The sequence below is a fragment of the Geotrypetes seraphini genome, chromosome 19 (genome assembly GCF_902459505.1).
Source record: "Geotrypetes seraphini chromosome 19, aGeoSer1.1, whole genome shotgun sequence".
NCBI lineage: Eukaryota > Metazoa > Chordata > Amphibia > Gymnophiona > Dermophiidae > Geotrypetes > Geotrypetes seraphini.
The window spans coordinates 11893499-11918006 of NC_047102.1; the positions used below are offsets into that span (position 1 = coordinate 11893499).

The following is a 24508-nucleotide window of genomic DNA, read 5'->3' on the forward strand; positions in this document are numbered from 1 at the left end:
GCAATGTTCCGTATCTTGGAATAACAAAAAGAAAGATGCAGAACATTGCAGGTCATACAAAACGCAGCAGCACGTTTGATTACAGGTTTGTCTAAATATGATCGTATCTCACCATATCTCCAAAAATTGCATTGGCTTCCAGTCGCCTTCAGCATCGATTTGCCATCAGTTTTTCTTTTTTTTTTTTTTTAAATCTTTATTCCTTTTTATTTCTTTCAACAAGTGTACAGTATTATTACAATTAATTTACATAACACCCTTGGCATTCTTAAATAATATTATTATACATGTTTTTATTCCCCCCCCACCTCCCACCCTTTTCCATATCAATAAAATATTCCTTCCAAATTTATATATAATTATACATCCCTTTTTGATAATACAATTAATCTGACATGAAATCTGTCCCTCCCCCCATCCTTCTTCCTCACATCCCAGAATTGCTTAAAGGTAATGTGTTCAGTTATACACCCAAAAGATCTTTGCGTTCTGAGAATTTAGCTTTACTGAAGACATCTGTGGACCCAAGACTCAAGACCAGCAAAATGACTTTCTGCTGTGCAGGAGTTAAGTTATGGACCGCCTTGGTAGGTCAGATATGAAATTGCAGTGAAAAAAGCAGGGTTTAGAAAACTTCTTAAGACACAGCTATTCGTAGATGCCTTTTTTAGTTATTTCTGGTAAAGTCATTGAATTAGCCATGCTTAAGTGCTTATTGTAAATATTGTGCATGCACATTATGTAAAACCGTTTAGTGTTAAATTGTTTATAAATTTTTAAAATAATAAATACGACGTTTTCTACTATCACTACTACTACTATATCTACTCTCGTTATCTGCAAGAAAATCAGTGCCGGGCTGTATAGTGAATATAAATGTGTTTGGTTTTTTTTTTTTTTTTTAAATTCTTTATTCCTTTTTAATCATTCAACAAGTGTACAAGAAAAATCATACATAGGCTCAAAAACAACACTTGATAAATCCATCAAGATAATAACAATTGTATATATATATATATATATATATATATATATATATATATATATATATATATATATTTCTTCTTGTAATTAAATTACGAGATGCAGTCACTAACTAGGAGATGGTCTTGGCCCCGTTATCACACAGGTCTATGTACTTTTAAATGCCAAGTATGCCACAAAAGAAAAACTTTACACTTTAGCCGTCTTCAAAGAGAGGGTATCTATCTTAGGATTTAAAAGCTGTCAAACATACCTACCACTATTTTTTTCAAGTGATATGTCAACAAAAGTTATTTAAAAAAACAAATCAAAAAAACAAAACAAACACCCATGAGGAACATCCCTATAATTCAATTGTGATGTTACTGAATTTATTTAAATATGGCTAAGAACCTGACTGGCATTTAAAACATTCATTTGCTCTATTTACATTCTCTCTCACACTAGGCATGGGTTGCCAATTACGAGAGACCAAGGATGAATGCCAACTCCTTACTGGCTAGTCCCACAGGGTTGAGTCCTTACCTGAGATTCGGCTGCTTATCTTGTCGATTGTTTTATTACCGGCTTCGTGACCTTTATAAGAAGGTAAGCTTTGTGTATTTGGTTTATCCAAATGCGAGGATGTGTACAAAAACTGTCGACGCTCAGTCTTGCGTATCCAGTCCGTTTTCCCTTCCTACTGCTGTATTGCAGATCTTACTTGCTTTCACACTGCTAAGGATTTGCTGTTATGCCCACTGAGATGTAATTTTATTCGTCACTCTGATATATTGTACTGCTTGAGAAAGTCTGATAATTAATATATGCATGGGGGGGTTAGGGGGAGAAGGAGAATGGGGTGCAAGACTTATTTTCTGGGCAACAACTGTTCACAAATAAAGATGAATCAACAAGCTGGCCTGGCTCAGCAGCAGTTGAAAGAGGGACCAGAATTTACTGATATTCCCAGGTCAAGACTCTGCTCTCTGGGCTGGCTGCGTCAGAAGATGCTGCAGAAGCAGCATTTGCAGACTTTAGGGATATGGAATCCTCCTCCCATTGTTTCAGCAGCAATACCTGGGGTAAAAAGATGCTCAATGAGGTAGAGAAATACCAATAAATTAAGAGACTGTATGTACCCATTTCACTATCGGTAAAGATTAACCAGTGTCTCATAGCTAGAGAGCAATTTTAAGTGTGTGTTTGTTTTTTTGGAGGGGAAATGTTATTTTTTAGCAATCCAGATAAATTCCTCTTGTTCTTGCTCTTGGTATGGGGATATCTGTTAAGACACTTCTAAAAATAGTTTTAAAACTTGTATTATTTGTTTTACTGTGCTATGACAGTCATTTTAGAAAGGCTGTTTGAATTTGAGAAGTGCATCAACCAGTACTTAAATACCGTGTTTCCCCGAAAATAAGACATTTGTCATTAAATTTGGGTCCAAAAACGTACTAGGGCTTATTTTAGGGGATCTCTTATTTTTTTATGTGCAACAATCATCTCTCCCTTCCTCTTCTCCACCCCAATTCTTCCTCTTTCCTTTCTCTCCACCCACCCTCCCCCATGTGCATCATCTTTCCTCCCCTCTCACTCATCCCCTTGTGCAGCATCTTTCTATCCCTCCCTCCCTCCCATCTCCCTGCCTTGGGTGAATATTATCATAAGAGTAAATATATCTTAAATGTATGCTATTATAGATAAGTAGATTCTGGGAAACAGTTGATATATTTTTGTTTACTAGGTGAAACGAAACAGTCTACCACCTCTCTCGCTGTATGGTCAGCTCCTGTGGCGGGAGTTTTTTTACACGGCTGCCACCAATAACCCAAAATTTGATCGGATGGAAGGGAACCCAATTTGTGTCCAGATTCCTTGGGATAAGAATCCCGAAGCCTTAGCCAAATGGGCAGAAGGCAAAACTGGCTTCCCCTGGATTGATGCCATCATGACTCAACTCAGGCAGGAGGGTTGGATCCACCATTTGGCCAGGCATGCTGTGGCTTGCTTCCTAACAAGGGGAGACCTCTGGAACAGCTGGGAATTTGGAGTAAAAGTAAGTACTCATCCAAATCTCGACTAGAAGCTTTTGCTTAACTGTAGAGAAAAAAACTGAGTCTTTAAGAAGTTTCACACAGGGTCAGACCATTGGTCAATCAAGCCCAGCATCCTGTCTCCAATAATGATCTGTTTGGTGCATAAATAAGCATGTAATTACAGCAAGTAGAATACCTGACTTTTTAAAAAGGGTTAGAATTGCTTTTAAGAACACATTTGTTGTAGTTCCTTCCTATTTCTCCTACTGTAAACCGCGTCGAGCTCTACGAACGTGGAGATGATGCGGTATACAAACCTAAGGATTAGATTAGATTTGTAGATTATTAGCCAGACAATATACATAATAGATGACAGACTAAAGGCTGAAGTGGCCCTTCCAGTTTGTCTAGTAAGGGCTCTTTAGGATGCTCTTACCTGGGATCTGCTGGGTACTTCCATGTGATCTAGACTGGTCATTACATTCTGAAAATCTAGCCTTCCTGAAGACGAATGTGAACCCAAGGCTTGACGAGACTGGTAAAATGACTTTCTGCTGTGCAGGAGTTAAAATATGGAACCTCCTTGTGGGCCAAATACAGACATTGTCATGAAAAGGGCACATTTAGGAAACTACTCAAGATGTCTTTTTCTAGTCAATAATTGCCCTCCCTGGCAAAGCTGATGAACTGTTCATGACCTTTAACATGGTTTTAGTTTGTAGATATGGTTTTTGAGGATTATTTGTATGTCTGTTATGATGATTGTTTTTAAATTATGTATGTAATTCTATAAACTGTTTGGTTTTAAACGGTTTAGAAATTTTTAAAATAAAGCAATGCATACATTTTGACAGTATTTTAACAGCTTAATTTTGTGTTGCCTGAAAATATTTCCTTGAATATTTTAACATCTCCACTGCCAATTAGCTTCTGTGCTTTGTTACATTGGTCCTGCATCCATGAGAGCATTAGTCTTTTGCTGTTGGATTTTAAATGTTTATTCTGCTTCTAGCTGCGAGGTGTGGGAATTGCTTCAAAAGGAGATTTCAATAGTCAAGTCTGATTTGTTAGTGCTGTGATGCATTTCTGATTACTGTCTGGAACATAACATTTTGAGAGATTTTTATATGCAAAGGACTATCTAAACTTTGATCTTGCTTAGACTTCAACTTTGTTGCACAATGTACAACCTCAGACTTAAAAAAAAAACAACACCTAAAAATGCTAAGGACATGATCATTTAGCATTTTATTTGCTTCAGAACCATAGGCTACCTGTGTTGAATCTGGTTTTTATTTATTTTAAAAAATTTCTAGTCTTTCCTAGGCGGTTTACACTATATCCACATACATAATAGCTAACACAGTACAAATGAGGGGCAAATCATTAAGAATTTAAATGCACAGTAATTCCTTGAACAGGACAAGTCAGACCCTATAAAAAAGCATCTTCTGTGTTGCATCTGTTAATAAAAATTATTTGAAAAAAAAAAAAAAAAAAAGCATTAAAGAGTTTTGAGGAGCTTTCTAAAAGTTCCTCTATCAGCACATTTTCTCAACTGCTCTACTAGCGAAGCAGAATTTTCATAAGAACATAAGAATTGCCACTGCTGGGTCAGACCAGTGGTCCATCGTGCCCAGCAGTCTGTTCCCACGGTGGCCGCTACATCAAAGACCAATGTCCTAACTGAGACCCGCCCTACCTGCATACGTTCCAGTTCAGCAGGAACTCAATCTAACTTTGTCTTGAATCCCTGGAGGGTGTTTTCCCCTATAACAGCCTCCGGAAGAGCGTTCCAGTTTTCCACCACTCTCTGGGTGAAGAAGAACTTCCTTACGTTTGTACATAACTTTTAACTTTAGAGAGCGTGCCCTCTCGTTCTCCCTACCTTAGAGAGGGTGAACAACCTGTCTTTATCTACTAATTCTATTTCCTTCATTATCTTGAACGTTTCAATCATGTCCCCTCTCAGTCTCCTCTTTTCAAGGGGGAAGAGGCCCAGTTTCTCTAATCTCTCACTGTACGGCAACTCCTCCAGCCCCTTAACCATTTTAGTCGCTCATCTCTGGACCCTTTCGAGTAGTACCGTATCCTTCTTCAAGTAGTGTGACCTTTGCTGGATGCAGTATTCCAGGTGAGGGGAGAGGGGGGGTTGAACAACAATCTTTTAGGCTGATAGGTAATCTTAAAATACTCTGGGTTTGTATTGATGACAAATCATTGAAGTCTTAAACTGTACTCGAAATGCAATAGGCAGCCAGTGCAATTTCTGAAGCCAAGGTATATTATGAGCGTATTCTGATGTTCCTGTAATCAATCTGGCTGCTGCATTTTGCACTATTTGCAGTGCCCTATTTGTAAGCTCTTTTCTCCCTCTCCACCTCATTCTTTGGCAGGTCTTTGATGAACTTTTACTGGACGCTGATTTCAGTGTGAATGCTGGAAGCTGGATGTGGCTTTCCTGTAGTGCCTTCTTCCAACAATTCTTCCACTGCTATTGTCCTGTGGGGTTTGGCCGTCGGACTGACCCCAGTGGTGATTATATTAGGTGAGGGGGAAATACACTATTGCCTGTGTACAGGCTGAGTTGTAAGGTGTAGAAGCTATTTAGTTCATCACATGTTTACACTGTAATTGTAACTATACAAAGGGTTTTAATGTTTGGCCAACAGTGCTGAAATATCTTGGCCAACCAGTGTTATCGGAATTGTAGTGCTGATACCAGTTCTATTGCTGGAATCCCTCAGATTGCAAAATTTCCCATTGCTGCACCCAGCACAGTTCTGGATAATATAAACCAGTGTTATAGTTTCTGGTTTCTAGGCCAAAATAGCTTTGAACCAGGTTACATAAACCCATCCAAATCAAATTTTGTCCTCTATGTACTCCTAAGAGGACATGCGATTTCAATACAAGGGAGGGGCCTTAAGCTCTTCTGGGAAAGGGAAGGCCTGCCATTCTAAAGAGGTGGGCCTGCTGGCCAGAAAGAGTAGACATCCCTCTGGCCAGCCTTGCTTATAAAAAGGTATGGGGAGAGGGAGGTCAAGGTTTCGGAGTCATGTGTTCATAAGGGGGTGCCGGGAGGGAGGGAGTGAGCATCCCTCCTGTCTGCTGACTTGCGGTGGGGTTCCCTGCTGCGGCTGCTCAGCCGATTGCAGCAGGGAGATTTCCTTGCTGCGATCAGCTTAGTGGACATGTCTATTTGAAATGTAGGCTAGTATTTCAATGACATACATTTTAGGCATTTATTGTGGATGCCTAGGGCCACTTAAAATCGCCTAAGACCTCTTCCGTGCGAGTCTATGCCCGGCCGTGAGCTAACTTAAGTGTCTCTAGGCACCTCCCTGCACCTATAATGTAGGTGGCCCTTCTTGGGGTTTTGTGGGGAAGGGGGGGGGGGGTTGTTTTTTTGGGGTTGTTGTTTTTTTTTTTTTTAGAATGTGTGTCCCAATTGGCTGGGTGGACAGCACTAGGATGCCTAGCACCGCCTACAATCGGGACACTGTTTATAGAATTTGGCCCAAAATGTTTGCCAGACAGCCACAGAGTCTGAACTATATAATGAAAGCAAAGAACTGTGTGGTCTTGTTGCTTTGCACAAGCGTTTCATCTCTTGGCTCATTTATGTCGGCCAAATAGAAAAAGTGTTAAAATTGAGAAATAATTATACGCTATGAAATGTCATCTTCAATTGTTTAAAATTGCATTTATAGCTTTTGTGGAGTTATTAGCACATTTAAAAGTCCTCCTTAGACCATTTCATAATATTGAATCTTATGTACATCAGACGGTACTTGCCAAAACTAAAGGCATACCCTTCAAGGTACATCTATGAACCCTGGAATGCCCCCGAGGCAGTACAAAAAACAGCTAAATGCATTGTTGGTGTGGACTACCCCAAACCCATCGTCAATCATGCAGAAGCAAGTCGGCTAAACATTGAACGTATGAAGCAGGTCTACCAACAGCTATCACGCTACAGGGGACTGTGTAAGTACAGACTTTGCCAGAGGCGGCCATGAGGCTGAGAAACCGTTTTGGCATTGAAAAAAGGAGGGCAAAGTCTCAGTTTGCTTAGTGATCGCACTTTTCACTTTTCTTATTTTAGGTATGCTGGCTTCCGTCCCTTCCTGTGCAGAAGATCTCAGTAATCCACTTGTAGATCCTGCCTCAGGCCAGGGCTGTAGTACTGGTACAGGTGAGAAGTGTTAGATAATGTAGAAGTCTTAAAACTAAAGCTACTACATGTTGTTTAATTTCTTCTATTTTAGGACATGAGCAGGCAAGGGAAGCCATGAAGCAGCTTTCTGCCACTCAGCTGTTTAGGGCAGGAAACCTTTTTTTTTTTCTTCTCTTCTTCTTCTTTTTAATGGGCACAGATGCTGTGTGTGTGTTACATATGCAAAATCTGTCCCAGTAAAAAAAAAAAAAAAAAAAAGCCCCCCCCCAGCTGATGACGGCCCTCCCCGACAAACTGGCAATCCTGTGCCAGTGAAAATCAGCAGGCAGGATGCCCACTCCCTCCGGCCATGCCGACCCCCCCTCCTGCCATCTGAGGCCCCCGTCTACACCCCTCCTCCCTTGCCAAAAAGGCAGGAAGGATGCCCACTTGCTCCTGCCAATGAATGCACCTCCGAACCTCCCCCCACCCCCAGTAACTTTGTCTGAATATAGTAGGAGGGAGTCAGCTCCGAGGTCTGCCGATCCAAAATGCTAGGCCTTCCCCTTGGTGCATCATCTGATGCATAGGGAGGTGCCTAAGGGCCCCCCCTCTTTTTTTAATGGGGCAGATATTGTGTATGTGTAACACACACCATCTGTGCCCATAAAAAAAAAAAAAAGTTTGGCATGTTATAAATATTTTTGTATTGGTGGGACAGATCAGTGACCAGTTGCTTTTTTCGAACCGCTAAAAACGATCACTTTTTTTGTGCATCAGGAAGCCATGTTAGAACATCAGTCGCTCTGCTAGTTTACATGGTATTTCAATATTAAATGAGCTTATTTGCATGGTCGGATTGTGCATAAAACCATGCAGTGAGCCATTTTCTACATCAGGTTGGCAAATGCGATCATTGCTAAACCAGTCAAAACTGGTTTAGCGGTGATCATTAGATGCTGACTTTAGTGCATTTGGCCCTACGAAAGTGTAGAGTTTGTGTGGATTTTACCTGGTGGATTTTAGCCTCATAAAAATACTTAGGAGAAAACTGAGTGCAGTAGGAATGCGACTAAAGGAAAAAATGATTTGTGTGGTTTGATTTTTGTCTTCTATATTCATTTTTCAATCTGGCATACTAGTTTCAAATGTGTTGCACTGCGGTCAGACCTCTCCCAAGCGAAAACATGAGGGCGCAGAGGATCTGCAGAGTGAAGACAAGTTTAAGAGAACCAAAGTCACCAATTTGCCTGTTCCAGAGATCTTCACCAAGGACTTCTAAAAGGTTTGTTGAAAGAAAACTCCTCCGAGAGGTGGCTTGAAGTTTGGATGAGAAATAGATGCAAACAAACTTGACAATTTCATAATTTAATGTATTTACACTTTACTCATTCATAAAAGAGAGCGCGTGCATGTGTGTGCTCCACCCAAACTAAGCCCTGAAGAATGCCTACTCGTGGTGCATGGCCTTTATCAAAAGGTTGGGCTCTAGGTTCAAAAACTAGAGACTACATTTAAAACAAACACTGCCACCAGCATTTCAATTGTCCACATGATTTTATGAAGCCGCTTTTTATATCATACCCAATGTGAACTGCTGTTAGATTTCATTTCTTATATTTAAAAACTTTAAGATTACGCGTCATTGAAATTGTAGATGGTGAGATATTTGCAGTTGTATTTGCACCCCCCTTAATTTTGGTTTGATTTTATTGGCAATGGTGATGATGCAAGTAGATTATTGTAATGCTATTTACTACTTCTAGAGTGCTGCCAGACATACATGTTTAATGTACAGCACTGCGTGAAGACGATCCCTGCTATTTGTACGAGTCTTCCCAAATATGTGTTGGCAGAGACTGTGGCTGCTCTTTAATTACATTTAGAAAGGTGTGGGATTACATTATTTCTTTGCTTTTTGTGCTACACTGGTTACCTATAGAGGTGGATATAGAATTTAGAATGCACTATCTAGTATTGGATGCCAAGCATTAATAAAGAAGGCTAAAAAGGAATATGAAGAGAAACTTGCCAAAAAAGGCAAAAAACAACAACACCCCCCCTCGTAGTAACAACTTTTTTCAGGTACATCAGAAGCAGAAAACCTGTGGGGGAATTCATGGACTCCTTGAATAATCAAGGAGCAAAAGGGGCGCTCTGGGAGGATAAGGCCAAAGTGGAGAGAGTGAATGAATTCTTTGCTTCGGTCTTTACTGAAGATGGTGTAAGAAATCTACCTGAATTGGATTTTAAATTCACCTACCTTCCCCATTGTTTTTATCCTTAAATGTCTCTTTTATATTAAAATGTATTTCTATACCTCATTTTACCCATTGTTTTCAAGTTTGTATCGTTATGTCATGTATTCTTCGGATACTTTAATGTATGTTAAATTACTATAAATTTATCTAATTTTGTAAATACTGATGTACATCGCCTAGAACTTTGAATAGGCGATTAATCAAATTTTATAATAAACTTGAAACTTGATTTCAAGGGTGGTGATGTGCAAGAACTTAAAGAAATCTCGGTGAACCTAGAAGATGTACTGAGCCAAGAGAACAAGTTAAAGAGTGATAAATCACCTGGACTGGATGGTATGCATCCCAGACTACTGGAAGAACTCAAACATGAAATTCCTGATCTGCTTTTGGTGATCTGTAACCTGTCATCCGTGGTGGAGGGTGGCCAATGTTACGCCAATTTTTAAGAAGGGTTCTAGGGATGATCCAGGAAAATTACAGACAGGTAATCCTGACTTCAGTCAGGACAAAATAATGGAAACTTGTTATAAAAAAATAATAATAATTTTATTTTTGTATACCGCCATACCTGAGAATTCTAGGCCAGGGGTAGGGAACTCCGGTCCTCGAGAGCCGTATTCCAGTTGGGTTTTCAGGATTTCCCCAATGAATATGCATGATATCTATTTGCATGCACTGCTTTCAATTCATATGGCTCTCGAGGACCGGAGTTCCCTACCCCTGTTCTAGGCGGTTTACAACAATCGAATGCAAATACATACAATGCAATATAAACAGTACAAATGCAAACATCAGATCATGTATATAAACATGGTTTAATGGGACAGAGTCAGCATGGGTTCAGCCAAGGGAGGTCTTTGAAAGTGTGAATAAAAAAACATGTGGATAAGGGTGAGCTGGTCGATGTAGTACAAAACCCCATCAATAACAGAATTAGAAATAAACGTCACCAAATACCCCATACAGCCCTCTCTCAAAATCCTTGGATAAGATACTGCACAATGCAGGTCCAAATCAACAAAACTACTCAAAAAGCATTTTTCACCATGCGCAACCTACGAAAAATAAGAAAATTCTTCGACAAAGAACATTACAGGATCATAGTCCAATCCCTTATCCTAGGACTAGTGGACTACTGTAATATCCTCTACCTACCATGCCCCACAATCCTGATAAATCAACTACAGACCATTCAAAATACAGCCCTCAGACTGATCTATTCACTAGGAAAACTTGACCATATCACCAATGCCTACATAGATTCACACTGGCTACCGATAGCTCGAATTCAATTCAAATTTTACTGTCTATTATTCAAAGCAATAAACAGAACTGCACCCACCTACCTAAACAACCGCTTAAATTGAAACCGCACATCCAGACTAAGAAGAACCCAGATCCCATTCTCCTACCCACCACTCAAGGGAACTCAGCGCAAGAAGATGTACGACGGCCTTCTAGCGACGCAGGCAGCGAAGCTGGACTCCTCCATCTCCAACCTGTTGACAACTACAAGTGACTTTAAATCATTTCGAAAAGAAATCAAAAAACTCTGCTATTCAAAAAATCTTTCCAATCTTCGTATCCCTCCCCCACCGCTTCCTCCCCCCCCCCTCCATGCAAATTTACAGCTGGCCTTCTACCCCTCTTCCAATATTACCTCAATGACACTATCATGTAACCAGCCACTAAACTGCAACTTCCCTACATGTAATCCTCAAATTTCCATCCTTCCATCAATTTCTCCTCATAGCCTCTACTATGTATCCAACTCCTAAATTGTAACTTCCTGGAAATGTCCAGCTATCTTCTAATGTAATCCGCTTAGAACTGCAAGGTACAGGCGGAATAGAAGTCACTAATGTAGTGTATGCGGATTTTTAGAAAGCTTTTGACAGAGTTCCTCTAGAGAAAATTATAGAGTCATGGGATAGGTAGCAAAGTTCAGTTGTGGGTTAGAAATTTGTTATCAGACAGAAAACACAGGATAGAGTTAAATGGCCATTTTCTCAGTGGAGGAGGGTAAATGGTGGCATGCCGCAGGGAGCTATACTGGGGCCAGTGCTATTTAACCCATAAATGATACGGAAATTTGAATGACAAGTGAGGTGGTTAAATTTGCAGATGACACAAAACTATTCAGTGTCAAAACACAAGAGGACACTGAAATTTTTCAGGAAGACCTTAGGAAAGTGGAAGAATGAGCATCCAAATGCCAGATGAAATTTAATGTGGACAAATGTATAGGATGCACATCGGGGAAAAATAATCCAAATCATAATTACCTTATTCTAGGGTCCACTTATGAGTCAGTACCCAAGAAAAAAAGATTTTTGTATCATTATAGACACTATGCTGAAATCTTCTGCCCAGTGTGTGGCTGCGGCAAAAAAAAGTATACAGGATGTTAGGAATTATTGGGAAAGGGATGGTAAATAAGACCAAGAACATTATAATGCCTCTATATCACTCAAAATGAGAACTGAACATGGTTCTGGTCGCCGTATCTAACAATATAGCAGAATTATTTAATCATTTATTTAGCTCGTCCTCCCAAAAAGGAGCCCAGAATGGGTTACAAGAGTATACTCATAGTAGAAGTAGGACAAATCTTAGTGAGAAGTGCAGGCTTGGCGGACATAGGGGGGGTTTAGATTACAGCATTTACAGTATAGGCATAGCATACAGACTTAACGGACATAGGTTTGTTTAAATTGCAGCATTTTCAGTATAGATATAGCAGAGGTAAAATAGCATTTTCTTTGCAGGTGGGATGCATCGTTGTCTGAGAATGTGGTAGTAATTCAAGTTATATTTGCGGTGGCATACGAGTTTTAGTGAGATTCCATTTGGTGCATTAGGCAGTGTCTTTGAGATCCATCTATCAGGGGTGCAGATGCGGGTCGTTAAGGAGCTGGGTTTGTAAAGAGGAAGGTTTAGAAAAAGGTTCAAAAAAACCAAGGAACACTCAAAATTAAATGGGAACACTTTTAAAACAATAGGAGGAAAAAAAATTCATTCAAAAGAATAGTTAAGCTCTGGAGCTCGTTGTCAAAGGATGTGGTTATAGGAGGTTAGCAAAGCTGGGTTTAAGAAAGGTTTGGACATGTTCCTGGAGGAAATGTCCATAGTCTGATATTGAAACAGACATGGGGAAGCCACCACTTGCGCTGGATCAGTAGCATGGAATGTTGCTACTATTTGGGTTTCACCAGGTACTGTGACCTGGATTGGCCACTGTTAAAAAACAGGAAACTTGGCTAGATGGACCATTGGTCTGAACCAGTATGGCTGTTCTTATGTTCAAGGTTCTTCAATGGATAAGGCCCACCTATCTGTTAAAGCACCTTCAACAATATATTTGCATCATATTTTTCTCATTTATTTTATTATTGGGGGGATTGTGTGAGTTTCTGAAATAGATGGGGGATGATTTTGTACTGCCTTTGGCTGAAAATGTAGGTTATAAGACTTTGTATTTAAATTAATATGTCAGGGCAGGAAAAAAGACCTAGCACTAAACTCAAAAGATGAATGGATAAGAATGTTAAAAACCAGCTAACAACCTTGCTATTATGTTCGATTCTTGAATTATCCCAAATTGACATATCAGATCTGTTATAGAGAGAAACGTCAGCCACAGCATCCAGATGTCGTAAGGCTAGCTGTGTCGCACTGAGCAAAGAATACATTCTCAATTGTTTGGGAATGTTCTTGGTGCCCCAAGGTAAATAATGGATATGGAGCACATATATACGACTCCAGTTCCAGCCATGGCAACAGGCTGGCATTTAGTTGGTGGATCAATTGTTCTTCAATGCAGACTTGATCATACCCTTCCCATCACTGTGTGCTCAATTTCCACAAATCAAGTCCTATCATTCTCAATGGCTCACTTTAACTGCTGCTGTCTCCTCCATCCCATTCCTTCCAGAGGATAAAGACTCTTCAAACTCTGTCCATCGCTGGAGTGCACTAGCTCTTCCTACTGGGAAAGCTGTTTTTGTCTTCTACCATATTCTACGAGACCACCATTATTCTTTCTCCCCTCAGTTCATGCATCAATGGGAGAATGTTGACTATCCCCTTATCCGATATCAACTGGGATTCTGGTTTGTGACCAATCGCCCCCCTGCTTTCATCTAGTACCACAATCCTTGCTTTATGTCATGTAACAAGCTGTGTGGACTTCTTTTCATATGTGGAAGGCCAATTTGAAATCCAATTTGAAATGTTGGCATTGTTTCGGAGATGATGGCACCCTAGATCACATGCTGTTCCACTGCCGGGCTGTTCATCCCTTCTGGTCTTGTATTTGGACAACTATCAAGGACATTATACCCTGCTCTACAGACCTTACCTTTGACATTGTCATACTTCAAATCTCAACATCCCTGCTTTGCCAACTCGATCTGCCCTTCAAAGTTGATTGATGCTATGATCGCAACTGCAATCATGCATATACTCAAGAACTGGAAATCGGCCTCTGTTAATTACACCTTCTGGTGGAACTCATTGTGTCTTTATCACAAATATGAGCAATATGCTTTTGAAAGATGTTGTATTTCCAGGCTCTCTCTGCGAACCTCCCCATGGGAATTTTTAGATCAGTTTATACAGTCTAAATAGCAGTCCACTCCTGCCAATCGCCTTTTCCTTACTTCTGCAACCTTTTCCCTTCTTCTAATCTGTTTATCTTGCCTAATCTTGCACTTTACTGGATGTCTTATCTGTTCGCTTTTTTCAATCTTATTGAATAGTGCATGGTTGATCCTTGTATTTGTTTTAATTTATGAATATTCACTGTATTTTGTTTTGTCGTTTTCACAAGAAAATTTCAATAAAAAAACTTTTGAACTGAAAAAAAAAACCAAAAAAAAAAAAAAACAGGCCCTGTGGAAATTACATCCCCTTCCATCCCCCCCTTTAAAAAACCCACACCACAGAGAAGCCATATCGCAATGCAAAACAGGTGTAATGTATTTATTCCTTACGCTGCAGATTTTCAAAGGTAAACGCCACATTGAATTTTGCTTTGAAAATGAGCTTGCAGGCCTGCTGGCACAAAATTATCCATAAAGAGGCATGCAGATTCAACAGCCAATGTCAGTAGCCCTTTTTATGCATGAGGCTTCAGGATGGACAGTGACTTCTTTTGATCTCTCTCTTCCAGGTAAGGATATGTATAAGGTTCAGAGGTACAAGTCCCTGGAGCTGTAGGAGAAGAATCAAAATCCCAGAGGGACTTAAAAGTTGATTCTGAGTCAGGACTCTTCCATGGGTTTGCATTTCTGCAAGCAAGTGGCATGCAAAATACTACACTTGAGAACTGATTGCAGCAAACCTCCAGTGCTGGGGTATTCTCATACGACTTCACAGCATTTCCTTCATGCAAAAGCTTTGCTATTATTATTATTAAGTGTTATTGCAGTATGCCTGGATCAGTATCTGAATTCTTGCTTCTTGGGTTGTTTTGGGTTTTTTTTAATTAAAAAACAAAACAAAACACTAGCCCCCACTACCTACTTTCCTAGATGGGTACCAATAAAACATTCACAATTGGAATACATGGCAGGCACAGTACACAAAACACTTGACACAGTAGCAACATGGATGAAAGAACACAAACTGAAACTAAATCCTGACAAAAACTTCTTCCTCCTCGAAAATATCAAAACCCCCAACTGTAACAAACACAATCTCATACCCCATCCAACCCACTTTAAAACTCCTGGAGTGCTGATAGAGGATGCACCATGCAGCCACAAATCAACAAAACAATAAAAAAAATAATAATTCACAGTCATGAGAAACCTAAGGCAAATTTGAAAATTCATCGACAAAAACAGTTCCAACTTGGTGGTACAATCCCTAGTTCTAGATCTAATGGACTACTGCAACATACTGTATCTCCCTTCCCCAACAACTATGATAAAATAAACTACAAACAGTACAAAACACAGCCCTAAGACTTATCTAATCGCTGAAGAAATACGACCACGACTCACACTGGCTCCCAATACAAGCGAGAGTACTCTTCAAATTCTACTGCCTACTATTTAAAGCCATAAATGGAGACAGCCCAGCCTACTGGAACAACTGACTAAATCATTCCACCTCAACCAGACACAGAAGAACCCATGCACTATTCACACACCCTCTGACCAAAAACAAATAAAAAAAAGCTGTACGACACCTCCTAGCCACTCGAGCAGCAAAGCTGGACCACCAACTCTCCAATCTACTGATCTCAACCACAGACTACAAAACCTTCAAAAAAGAAACAAAAACCCTACTATTCAAAAAAAACAAAAACATAAAACCAAACTAACACAACTAGATCTACCTCAAGCATCACCTGCAACACTCCCAATCCTTAGCAACTTAGAAAGTGTCCAGACCACTCCTTGTGTACTTCTAAATATCCTGACAATTCATATGTAATCCGCCTTGAACAGCAAGGTAATGGCGGAATAGAAATTACTAATGTAATGTAATACAAAAAAAAAAAACATAACATACAATGAAATAATAGGATAAACAATTTTGACATATGCCTCTAGCAAACTAGTCAGCTCCAAAGGACTATCAGTACAACAGGCAACCAATTACTAGTTGATACCTCAATAAATAAGTAAACCTTTGTTTCCCCAAAAAATCTCATTTGAGAGAGGGTATTCATTTTGTTTTGGTATTATTCCCAATGGTAATGATGGATGGGGGAGGGAATTTTTATCTTTTGTATAGATACTGATTGATTATAAGTGCTTGGTTGATTATCATTATTTGTATATAAATTGTATTGCACTTTTTGTTGGCATTAAAAACTAAATAAAGTTAAAAAAATACAATTCAGGAAATAATGTGTGCAAAAGTAATGGGCTTGACGTGAAAAATAGAAGTTTGGTATTCTTCGAGCCTAATCTAGTGGCATGAAGGAGCATCCAGCAAACATTTATCTAGGGAACATAGAGATGGGGGGAGGATGATAGAGACAGAAAGGCATCATTATTTAGCACTTTATAAATTGCTGTTAAAATTTTAACCTGAATATGCCACACTATGGTTAGCCAGTGTAAATTGATCAACACTGGCGTGCTGACAGTCTGGTAAGCAATTATTGCTGGAATAGTTAAACTTTAATTCATGCTGGTAGCAGCCTCTTCATCTGCTACATTCCAGTGCAATAGGGTTGGTATGCTGAACTGAATGCCAATCATAGCTTTTCAACTCCTCCTCCTCCCCGGTCTCTGCTGCCCCCTTCAGTTCTTCCTTTTGCAGGTGAGCATGAAGGTCATTTTTGATCTGCTCCCTTTATTATTTTGCACTTTTTTTTTTTTTTTGGGGGGGGGAGTTCAGTTTGAGGTTTTTACGCAATTCAAGGGACTGCTGTATCTGCTTGGAGAGGAGCAGACTTTAGTCTGCAGCTAACAAGTAAATCGTTCAGGGACCTGCGCAGCCAGCCTAATGAATATTTGTGAAGCTCAGAGTTCTGGGCCTTTAGCAATTGCTCACTTCCTTAACTTGGTCAGGAGCTTCAGCGTAGGCTGCTAGACATCAATTGTGTCCCCCCACCCCTCCTTTTAGCATTCATCGCAGCCTGGGTAGGGGTGGAGGCTTAGTCCGACTAAAGTCTAAACAGGCTCTCTTATTATCTCATTTAAATTAATACTTAAGAAAATAGCCCAGTTCCCAGGAAGGAAAATCTACAGACCACTCGCCCTACTGTCCTTTACCCCCCCTAATTCCAGAAACAACCCCCCTTATAATCATCTCGCCCCCCCCCTGCCATTTCAAATTGAGTAATCCCATTAAACCCAGAAAAAACCCCATACATCTCTACTTACACAACCATAAAGCTAGATTTATGGCATTGCATGCAGGATAAGAGAGAGTTTAAGGAGGTTGGGGAATGGAGCTTAGCCATCAAGTGTCCGTTCAGGTTCGCACCATCACGTGCTATATTCATGGGGGGGCGCTTGCTGTCCTATTTTTCCCAACTTCCAAAAAAAGGCATGATCTTGATTGAATCAGAACTTGTTTTTTTTTTGGGGGGGGACAGGATACTAGGTTCACAAGCCCCCCCCCTAAAAAAAAGTACTATTCTAAGACCTGAAACCTTACTTATATGTGAGTACTATGGTGGCAGTAATTCCTAAAACAGACGAAAAAAATCCCAGGCCAGCTACCACAGTAGCTTTGTCCCAGTACGGCAATTTTGATGTTCTTATGCGAGCCAAGTAAAGGACAATGAAGCCATTGTGACATCACTGATGAGCTTGGCTCTTAGGCATTGGTGGAATGAGGCATTATGATGTCACAATACCAGCTCTGGAATGTTGCTACTCTTTTTGCCAGGTTCTTGGGACCTGGATTGGCTACTGTGGAAACAGACACTAGGCTTGATGGACCATTAGGCAGACGCAGTATGTTCTAACTTAAAAAAAATAAAGTACATACAAAAGACAGTGGAAAAGTCTTTTGAACAGGCCATGGTATGAAGCTTCAAGGTAGTAAACTCATGAGTAGTATATAAGGAAATATTTCTTCACAGAAAGGGCGATTGATGGAATAGCCTATGCTGGAGTTGAAGACGGAAGCAGTAATGGAATTAGAAAGTTGGGTGCAAGCATAGAGGACCCTGAATCGTACAGGAGGGTAAACCAAGAGCTTAATTAGACTGGTATTACACAATGAACAGAAAATGGGAAAACATCAGGGGACTTTTGATTACCTGCTATTAAATCCCTTAAGCTGCTGTAGCAAAAAAAGTACAAATACGTAACGGGGCAAAGACCCTTTGGTATACTTTTCCTTGACTCTGCCAGCAAGTACATGGACAGAAGGTTCTGGGACATGTTGCACAAGCCAGATCCACTTCTGCATGTTCCTTCTCAATCATTTCCATAGTTCACTGTGCTCTGCCTAGTCTAGATTTACATTAGAGACCCGATGTTCAAAATGATTTAAAGAGCGAGGAGAGACTGTGGGCTGTTTAAATGAGCTGTTCGGAGCCAACAGTGCATTTTCAGCAGCACTTAAGATAATGCCCAGTTAGTACCCAAGCTGAAACTCTTTTGGAGCCATTCTGAGGGGGGGGGGGCACGGTTGGAACTTAGGCAGATAAGTGACAATTTTCAGCACATACCTGGTTAACATGAACACACAAACAGGATGCATAAAACACACCCAGTCTGCATATTGCGCTTAACTGGTTACGTTTTTATCGCCTTTATATACACCTAGAAATTCATGCCTGGATTCTACAAGAGCTGCCAAAAATCAGCTGCCCTAATATCACGTAACTTATGAGTAGTTTAATTGTCTTTAAATCAATGTGATCATGTCCATTAAAAGCAACTAGATGTTCATTAAAAAGAAAGATGGCGCCTCTACAAATGGCACTGGAACCACAATTATGTCTTCCGGTGCCTAAGGGTTAACGCCAGAACCACAATTATGTCTTCCGGTGCCTAAGGGTTAACGCCAGAAGTACTCCGTGACCGGGTAAGACCTGGACTGGCTTAGCCCAGGGCCCTGACCTGAGTCACCGCAAACCTCAGCCGAGTGGTAAGGCAAGGTATGGAGGGTAGAGGGAGATGCAGACGAAATAAAAATGTCAAGGCAAAAATATTCGGTGTGAATTATTCTTTACCACTTTATATTCTAGTGCAGTTCTTGAAAGCAGTAACCCCCTCCATACTTCTCCACTTGAAAACCAATGCAAAACACAAAGAAAACACTTCTTGGTGACCAAACAGCCTGTTGGCCCACCATGCTTATTCCGTTTTAAAGAATAAGAATCTGGCAGTTTCCAATAGCTCGCCTCTGGAGCAATTCTCAGGGTATAACTAGACTTTCCACCCCGAGCATGGGATTCTTCCACCCTTATCAGATCTGAGGTTTTCAGATCCCCTGCCCAACTAATCCCAATTAGTTGGTAATACAAAGCTCAAAAAAAATCAAGGCGACTTCCTCAGGCTGTGCGCTGCCAACTTCCAAACAACCAAAATAACTTTTCAATTTCAAATCCAGGGTCCTGCTGAAAGGTCACTTGGACACACAAAGTCAGAGGCGTGAAGAAAGTACAAGAAATTTATTACGGTATACCGGACTCTAGTGCAGTTAATAGCCTACCTACTAGAGTGTCAGAAACAGGAAATACACGGACTTTTATGCCCTTTTTGCAAACTAATATATGCAAAAACTACAATTTTCATTTGTTACTTCTATAACTTTCTATAATTATTATTGGTCCTAAGCTCACACTAGCAGGTCACTTATCTAACTCTTACAGGTCTAAATGTTAAATGTAATACATTTTAGGCAGATGAAGTCAATAGATTGTAAACTTTCTTCAGCTATGTAGGCCAGAGCAATATTTTAAACAACAGTTAACCATTTCATGACCCTACACTGCAACCTGCCTGGATCAGGTTGCCCACAGTTCCACTATGATTACTTAAATCAGAAGCAGTGACTTTTAACTCTCCTGTTCCCTTAATTTGTGAGGCAACACCACATTACACCGGAAACGGTACTCTTACTCCCACAGCCTTCACTGGGTGTCCATTTCTTCAAACATGCACAATTCGTCAGGCTCCAGTTCAATGTCTACCAACAGGTCTTCTGGCATTTCAATAGCATAGTCATCACCTTCAGAAGAATTAATAGAAGCCTCAGTCCAGAGGTTTCCTACCTGATTTCTTTGGAGGAGTAGAGGTTTCTGTCTTCTGAACCCTTGGCTGTACAGGTCTGCTTCTCTCAGAGATCTCAGGTATCCTGTGGGTTTGTGGCTGCCTCCATTGCCTAGAAGACACACCCTTTTCACCTGTTCTGGGTTGATTGCTTCTAGGTCCAGATGAGCTCCTAGAACTCTCTGCTACTGAGCCCTGGTAGCTTCTCTGTTGATTAGCCCTGCCTACAGCTGGGCTGACTGCAGGAGCTAATCCAGTCCTAAGCTTTGCCACCACCTGCCCAGTGCCTGCTGGGACTTGTGGTTTTCTTTCCCTCGGATACATGGGTCAATGCAGTGCTGCCCTTCTTGTGGGCTTTGTTGAATAGGGGTGTTTCTTTGCCCTGCTTGCTTCTGGGGGTAGGTTTAGTTTCAGGGCACTGCAGGTTTTCTTCTGTTATCACCGGGCTCTATATCTTTCTTAAGTAATAAACATAATGGCTACAATTTTTTTCTGAGCAGAATTTATTCAGCATAAAAAGTAAAATAATAAAGAGTAAAATACAAATAATACGCTCATAAAACAGAAACTGTAATAAAAAGCATAAAAGCCACTTTACAAAAGGCTGACTGAACCGTCATGGTTTGACTCACCCTCTAAAAGTTAGAAAATTCAGATCACATGACTAGAGTGCCACAATCTGAGTGGTTGGGCAAGGGCCACACACTGATGACTCCTGTGTAGATTTCAACAGTAGGGCTGCAAGCCCTGTTTATTAAACATATTTCCCCATAGATGCAATATGGGTGAACACCTTTAGTAAACAGTTCCCTGAGTGCACAAATGTGTTGGATAATCTTAGCAGAGGCAGAGTTTTGATGAGACCCATCGTGTACTGAAAAGAACAAAAAAAAAAATTTGAATGATTTATTTTGAATATTTGTATAAACATGTGACATCAAAGAGATCTTTGAGAAGTTGAAGCATTGCTGGCTGTGGAATCATTTGCACAATTAGGCAACCGCTTGATGTCCATTTCTTCTGCTTTACAAAACCGCGGAAGCAGTTTTTAGCGCAGGCCAGCACGCTGAATGCTCTGCGCTGCTCCCAACGCTCATAGGAACTGTCGAGTGTCAGGGGGCAGTGCAGAGCATTCAGCACGCCGGCCTGCGCTAAAAACTGCTTCTGCGGTTTTGTAAAAGGGGGGGTGGGTTAATTTTTTATTTTTTGCTATTACAAGCAGTAAGTTTGCATGTCTCTCATTATGGACTCCTTTTACAAAGCTGTGATAGAGGTTTCTACTGCGGGCCATTAAGCTAAATGCTCCCACACTCATATGAATGTGGAAGCGTTTACCTCGCCAGCTCGCAGCAGAAACCTCCACCACAGCTTTGTAAAAGCCAGCATATATGTTGATCTTCTGAAGGACATGTGTTTTCTGGTATGTATGACCTGCATTCTAGATCATAGAAACATAGAAGATGACGGCAGAAAAGGGCCATAGCCCAACAAGTCTGCCCACTCTATTGACCCACCCCCCCTTGATTTTACCTCTTTAGAGAACCCACGTGTGTATCCCATTTCTTTTTAAAATCCGGCACACTGCTGGCCTCAATCACTTGAAGTGGAAGTTCATTCCAATGATCAACCACCCTTTCGGTGAAGAAATACTTCCTGGTGTCGCCATGAAATTTCCCACCCTTGATTTTCAGCGGATGTCCTCTTGTGGCTGAGGGCCCTTTAAGAAAGAAGATATCATCTTCCACCTCGATATGGCCCGTGATATATTTAAACGTCTCTATCATGTCTCCTCTCTCTCTACGTTCCTCGAGCGAGTATAGCTGCAATTTATTCAGCCTTTCCTCATATGGGAGATCTTCCGAGGTCATCACACTCTCCCTCCATTGTGCCTCATTAACCACTTTTATGCCTTCTTATCAGAGGTCATTTCTCATGCTGTTGTTCATTGTTTACAATACATGTTTTTAAATTTTTTTTTTTTCTTTCCTTAATCTTTGTGAATGTGGATGTACCAGAATTGAAGTTGATAAAAACAAGAGGAAAGAAAAAAAAAAATGCATTTTGTATAGAAATGAACTAAAAACTGATTTATACAGTATGAACATACATATGTACCATAAATGTATTGTAAATATAATTGTGCGGTCTTTTATGTTCGATGTTGTTAAAATTACGAATTTCAAAGGGTTTCATCTTGCCCTATATTTTCAAATATGCAGTAAGCCTTTACAATAGAGCAGTGCTACGTCTTCTATTTTCATTGTGACAAAATGTCAAATGTATCGTTCTTGTGTGGCTGTGCTCTGTGTTATATTTATTTACAGGTGTATGATAGTTGGTATGGTGGTCTCTCTTCATAGGAAAAACTTCTTCATTACAAGGAGGAAAACCAGAATGTCTCCCCCAATCCCTAGTCCTAGGTCTAGTGGACTACTGCAACATCCTCTATCTACCATGCCCTGAAAACCTGATAAAACAACTACAGACTGTACAAAACACAGCCCTCAAACTGATCTACTCGCTAAGGAAATATGACCACATCACCAGTGCCTACCTAGACTCACACTGGCTACCTATACAAGCACAAATCCAATTCAAATTATACTGTATATTATTCAAAGCAATAAATGGCACCGCCCCTACTTACCTAAACAACTGCCTAAATCTAAACCTTACTACCAGACAAAGGAGAACTCAGACCCTATTTACCTTCCCCCCATTCAAAGATATTTGACAACCTACTAGCAACGCAAGCAGCGAAACTTGACCACACCATCTCCAACTTACTGACAACAATGAACGACTTTAAAACATTCCGAAAAGAAATCAAAATCCCGCTCTTCAAAAAAATTTATACAGCTCTCCTAACCCCTCCCCTTATCCCCCTCCTAACCCCTCCCCTTATCCCCCCTCCCTTTTAATTCCCTCCCCCCAAAAAGTCTCTTCCTATTCTGCTATTTCTTCATCTCCAAAGACTCAACCATGTAAACAACTCCTTAAAATTGCAAACCTCCTGGAAATGTCCAGTTATCATTTTTGTAATCCAAAACTCCTAAATTGTATTTTTCCTGGAAATGTCCAGTTAGTCTCTTTTGTAATCCGCCTAGAACTGCAAGGTACGGGCGGAATAGAAGTCATTAATGTAATGTAATGTCACATAATCCAGAGAAAATCACAAACATCTACTTATGGGAGGTTAAATTACTGAAAATATTTTATTTAGTTAGTTAAAAAAAATTTCTACACCGCCTAAACCTAGGTGGTTTCCAAAAAACATATACAAAATAAAGACAATGCATCCTACAACTAAAATCAAGCTGTCTTAACATCAGCACTTCTGTCAAACAGTCCTATTACATAAATGCTTCAACAAATAACTGTCTTCAATAACTTTTAAAGGACCTTCGACACAAAGACGTTCATGCTTGTCCATTTGCATCAGTTGATGTTGGTGATGAAGTGGAATCCTTCAACGTTGATGCTTGGTCTTGATTATATCCATTGATGCTTGATTTTGAGGGGGAGCAATGCCTCCCCACCATCTGGTGCAGCTCCTAAGTCCTTGGTGAGCTACCTACCTCTGATGTCAATGTACCTGAGCTAGACCTAAGCAACCTGAAGGCCCTGCCTTTATGTTTTTCATGGTGTTTAAGACACCTGGCCAGTTGAGTTGTCAAGATATCCAAAAAGACTATCCATGAGAGAAAGTGTGCGTAAATTTCTCATGCATCGTCCTTGTGCATATCCTGAAAACTCAACTGGCCAGGTGACCTAAATGCCATAAAAACTGACCAGGTGCTCTGTGAGGGCTAGGTTGAAAACCGCTGGCCTAGATCAGTGTTTCCCAAGTTGCTTCTAGAGTATGCCCCTTGCCAGTCAGGTTTTCAGGATATCCACAATGAATATGCATGAACCTGATTCACATACATTGCCTCATTATATGCAAATCTCTTACATACATATTCATTGTGGATATCCTAAAAACCTGACTAGCAAGGGGCGTTCTCTAGAACCAACTTGGGAAACGTTGCTCTAGATGTTGTAATTTAACATTTCACGTTGTAGCAATTTTGTAATTAGGCCTGAAGGGCGCTAACTATATTACTGTAGGAAAAAAAAGATACATGTTGCCCTCTTTTGAAAATAAATAAGCGAGGAGTTCCCTTGTAGTGATGCAGGGATGGGAAACTTCACACGTGCGTAGAAACTTCTCAAAGCTTGGAGCTCTTCGTTTCTCTTAACCCGCCCTGTCCTCTATCAGATGGTGTCCTGTAGTCATGAGGACTAATGCCCTACTATTCCCAGAGAACACCTGTTACAGGTAAGCGACTTCTTTTTCCCTTGATGCTCATGTTCTAGTTCTCGCAACCACCTAATCTGAACTAT

The 24508-nt window shown here is 40.4% G+C and overlaps 1 protein-coding gene across 2 annotated transcripts in view; it reads left to right on the forward strand.

Moving 5' to 3' along the window:
• Positions 1 to 15489, forward strand: part of CRY2 (cryptochrome circadian regulator 2) — a 29625-nt gene extending 14136 nt beyond the window's left edge. Inside the window, exons 6-12 of one of the 2 annotated variants that reach the window (XM_033928490.1) lie at positions 1432 to 1572; positions 2711 to 3022; positions 5399 to 5550; positions 6790 to 6992; positions 7111 to 7200; positions 8304 to 8446; positions 14599 to 15489. In XM_033928490.1, the coding sequence (XP_033784381.1) occupies positions 1432 to 1572; positions 2711 to 3022; positions 5399 to 5550; positions 6790 to 6992; positions 7111 to 7200; positions 8304 to 8443 (1038 nt within the window). In that variant the 3' untranslated portion in view covers positions 8444 to 8446; positions 14599 to 15489. Of the gene's footprint in view, positions 1 to 1431; positions 1573 to 2710; positions 3023 to 5398; positions 5551 to 6789; positions 6993 to 7110; positions 7201 to 8303; positions 8447 to 9658; positions 10002 to 14598 lie in introns of those variants that run through there. The other variant, XM_033928491.1, reaches the window with a different exon arrangement.
• The last annotated feature ends 9019 nt before the right edge of the window (positions 15490 to 24508 follow it).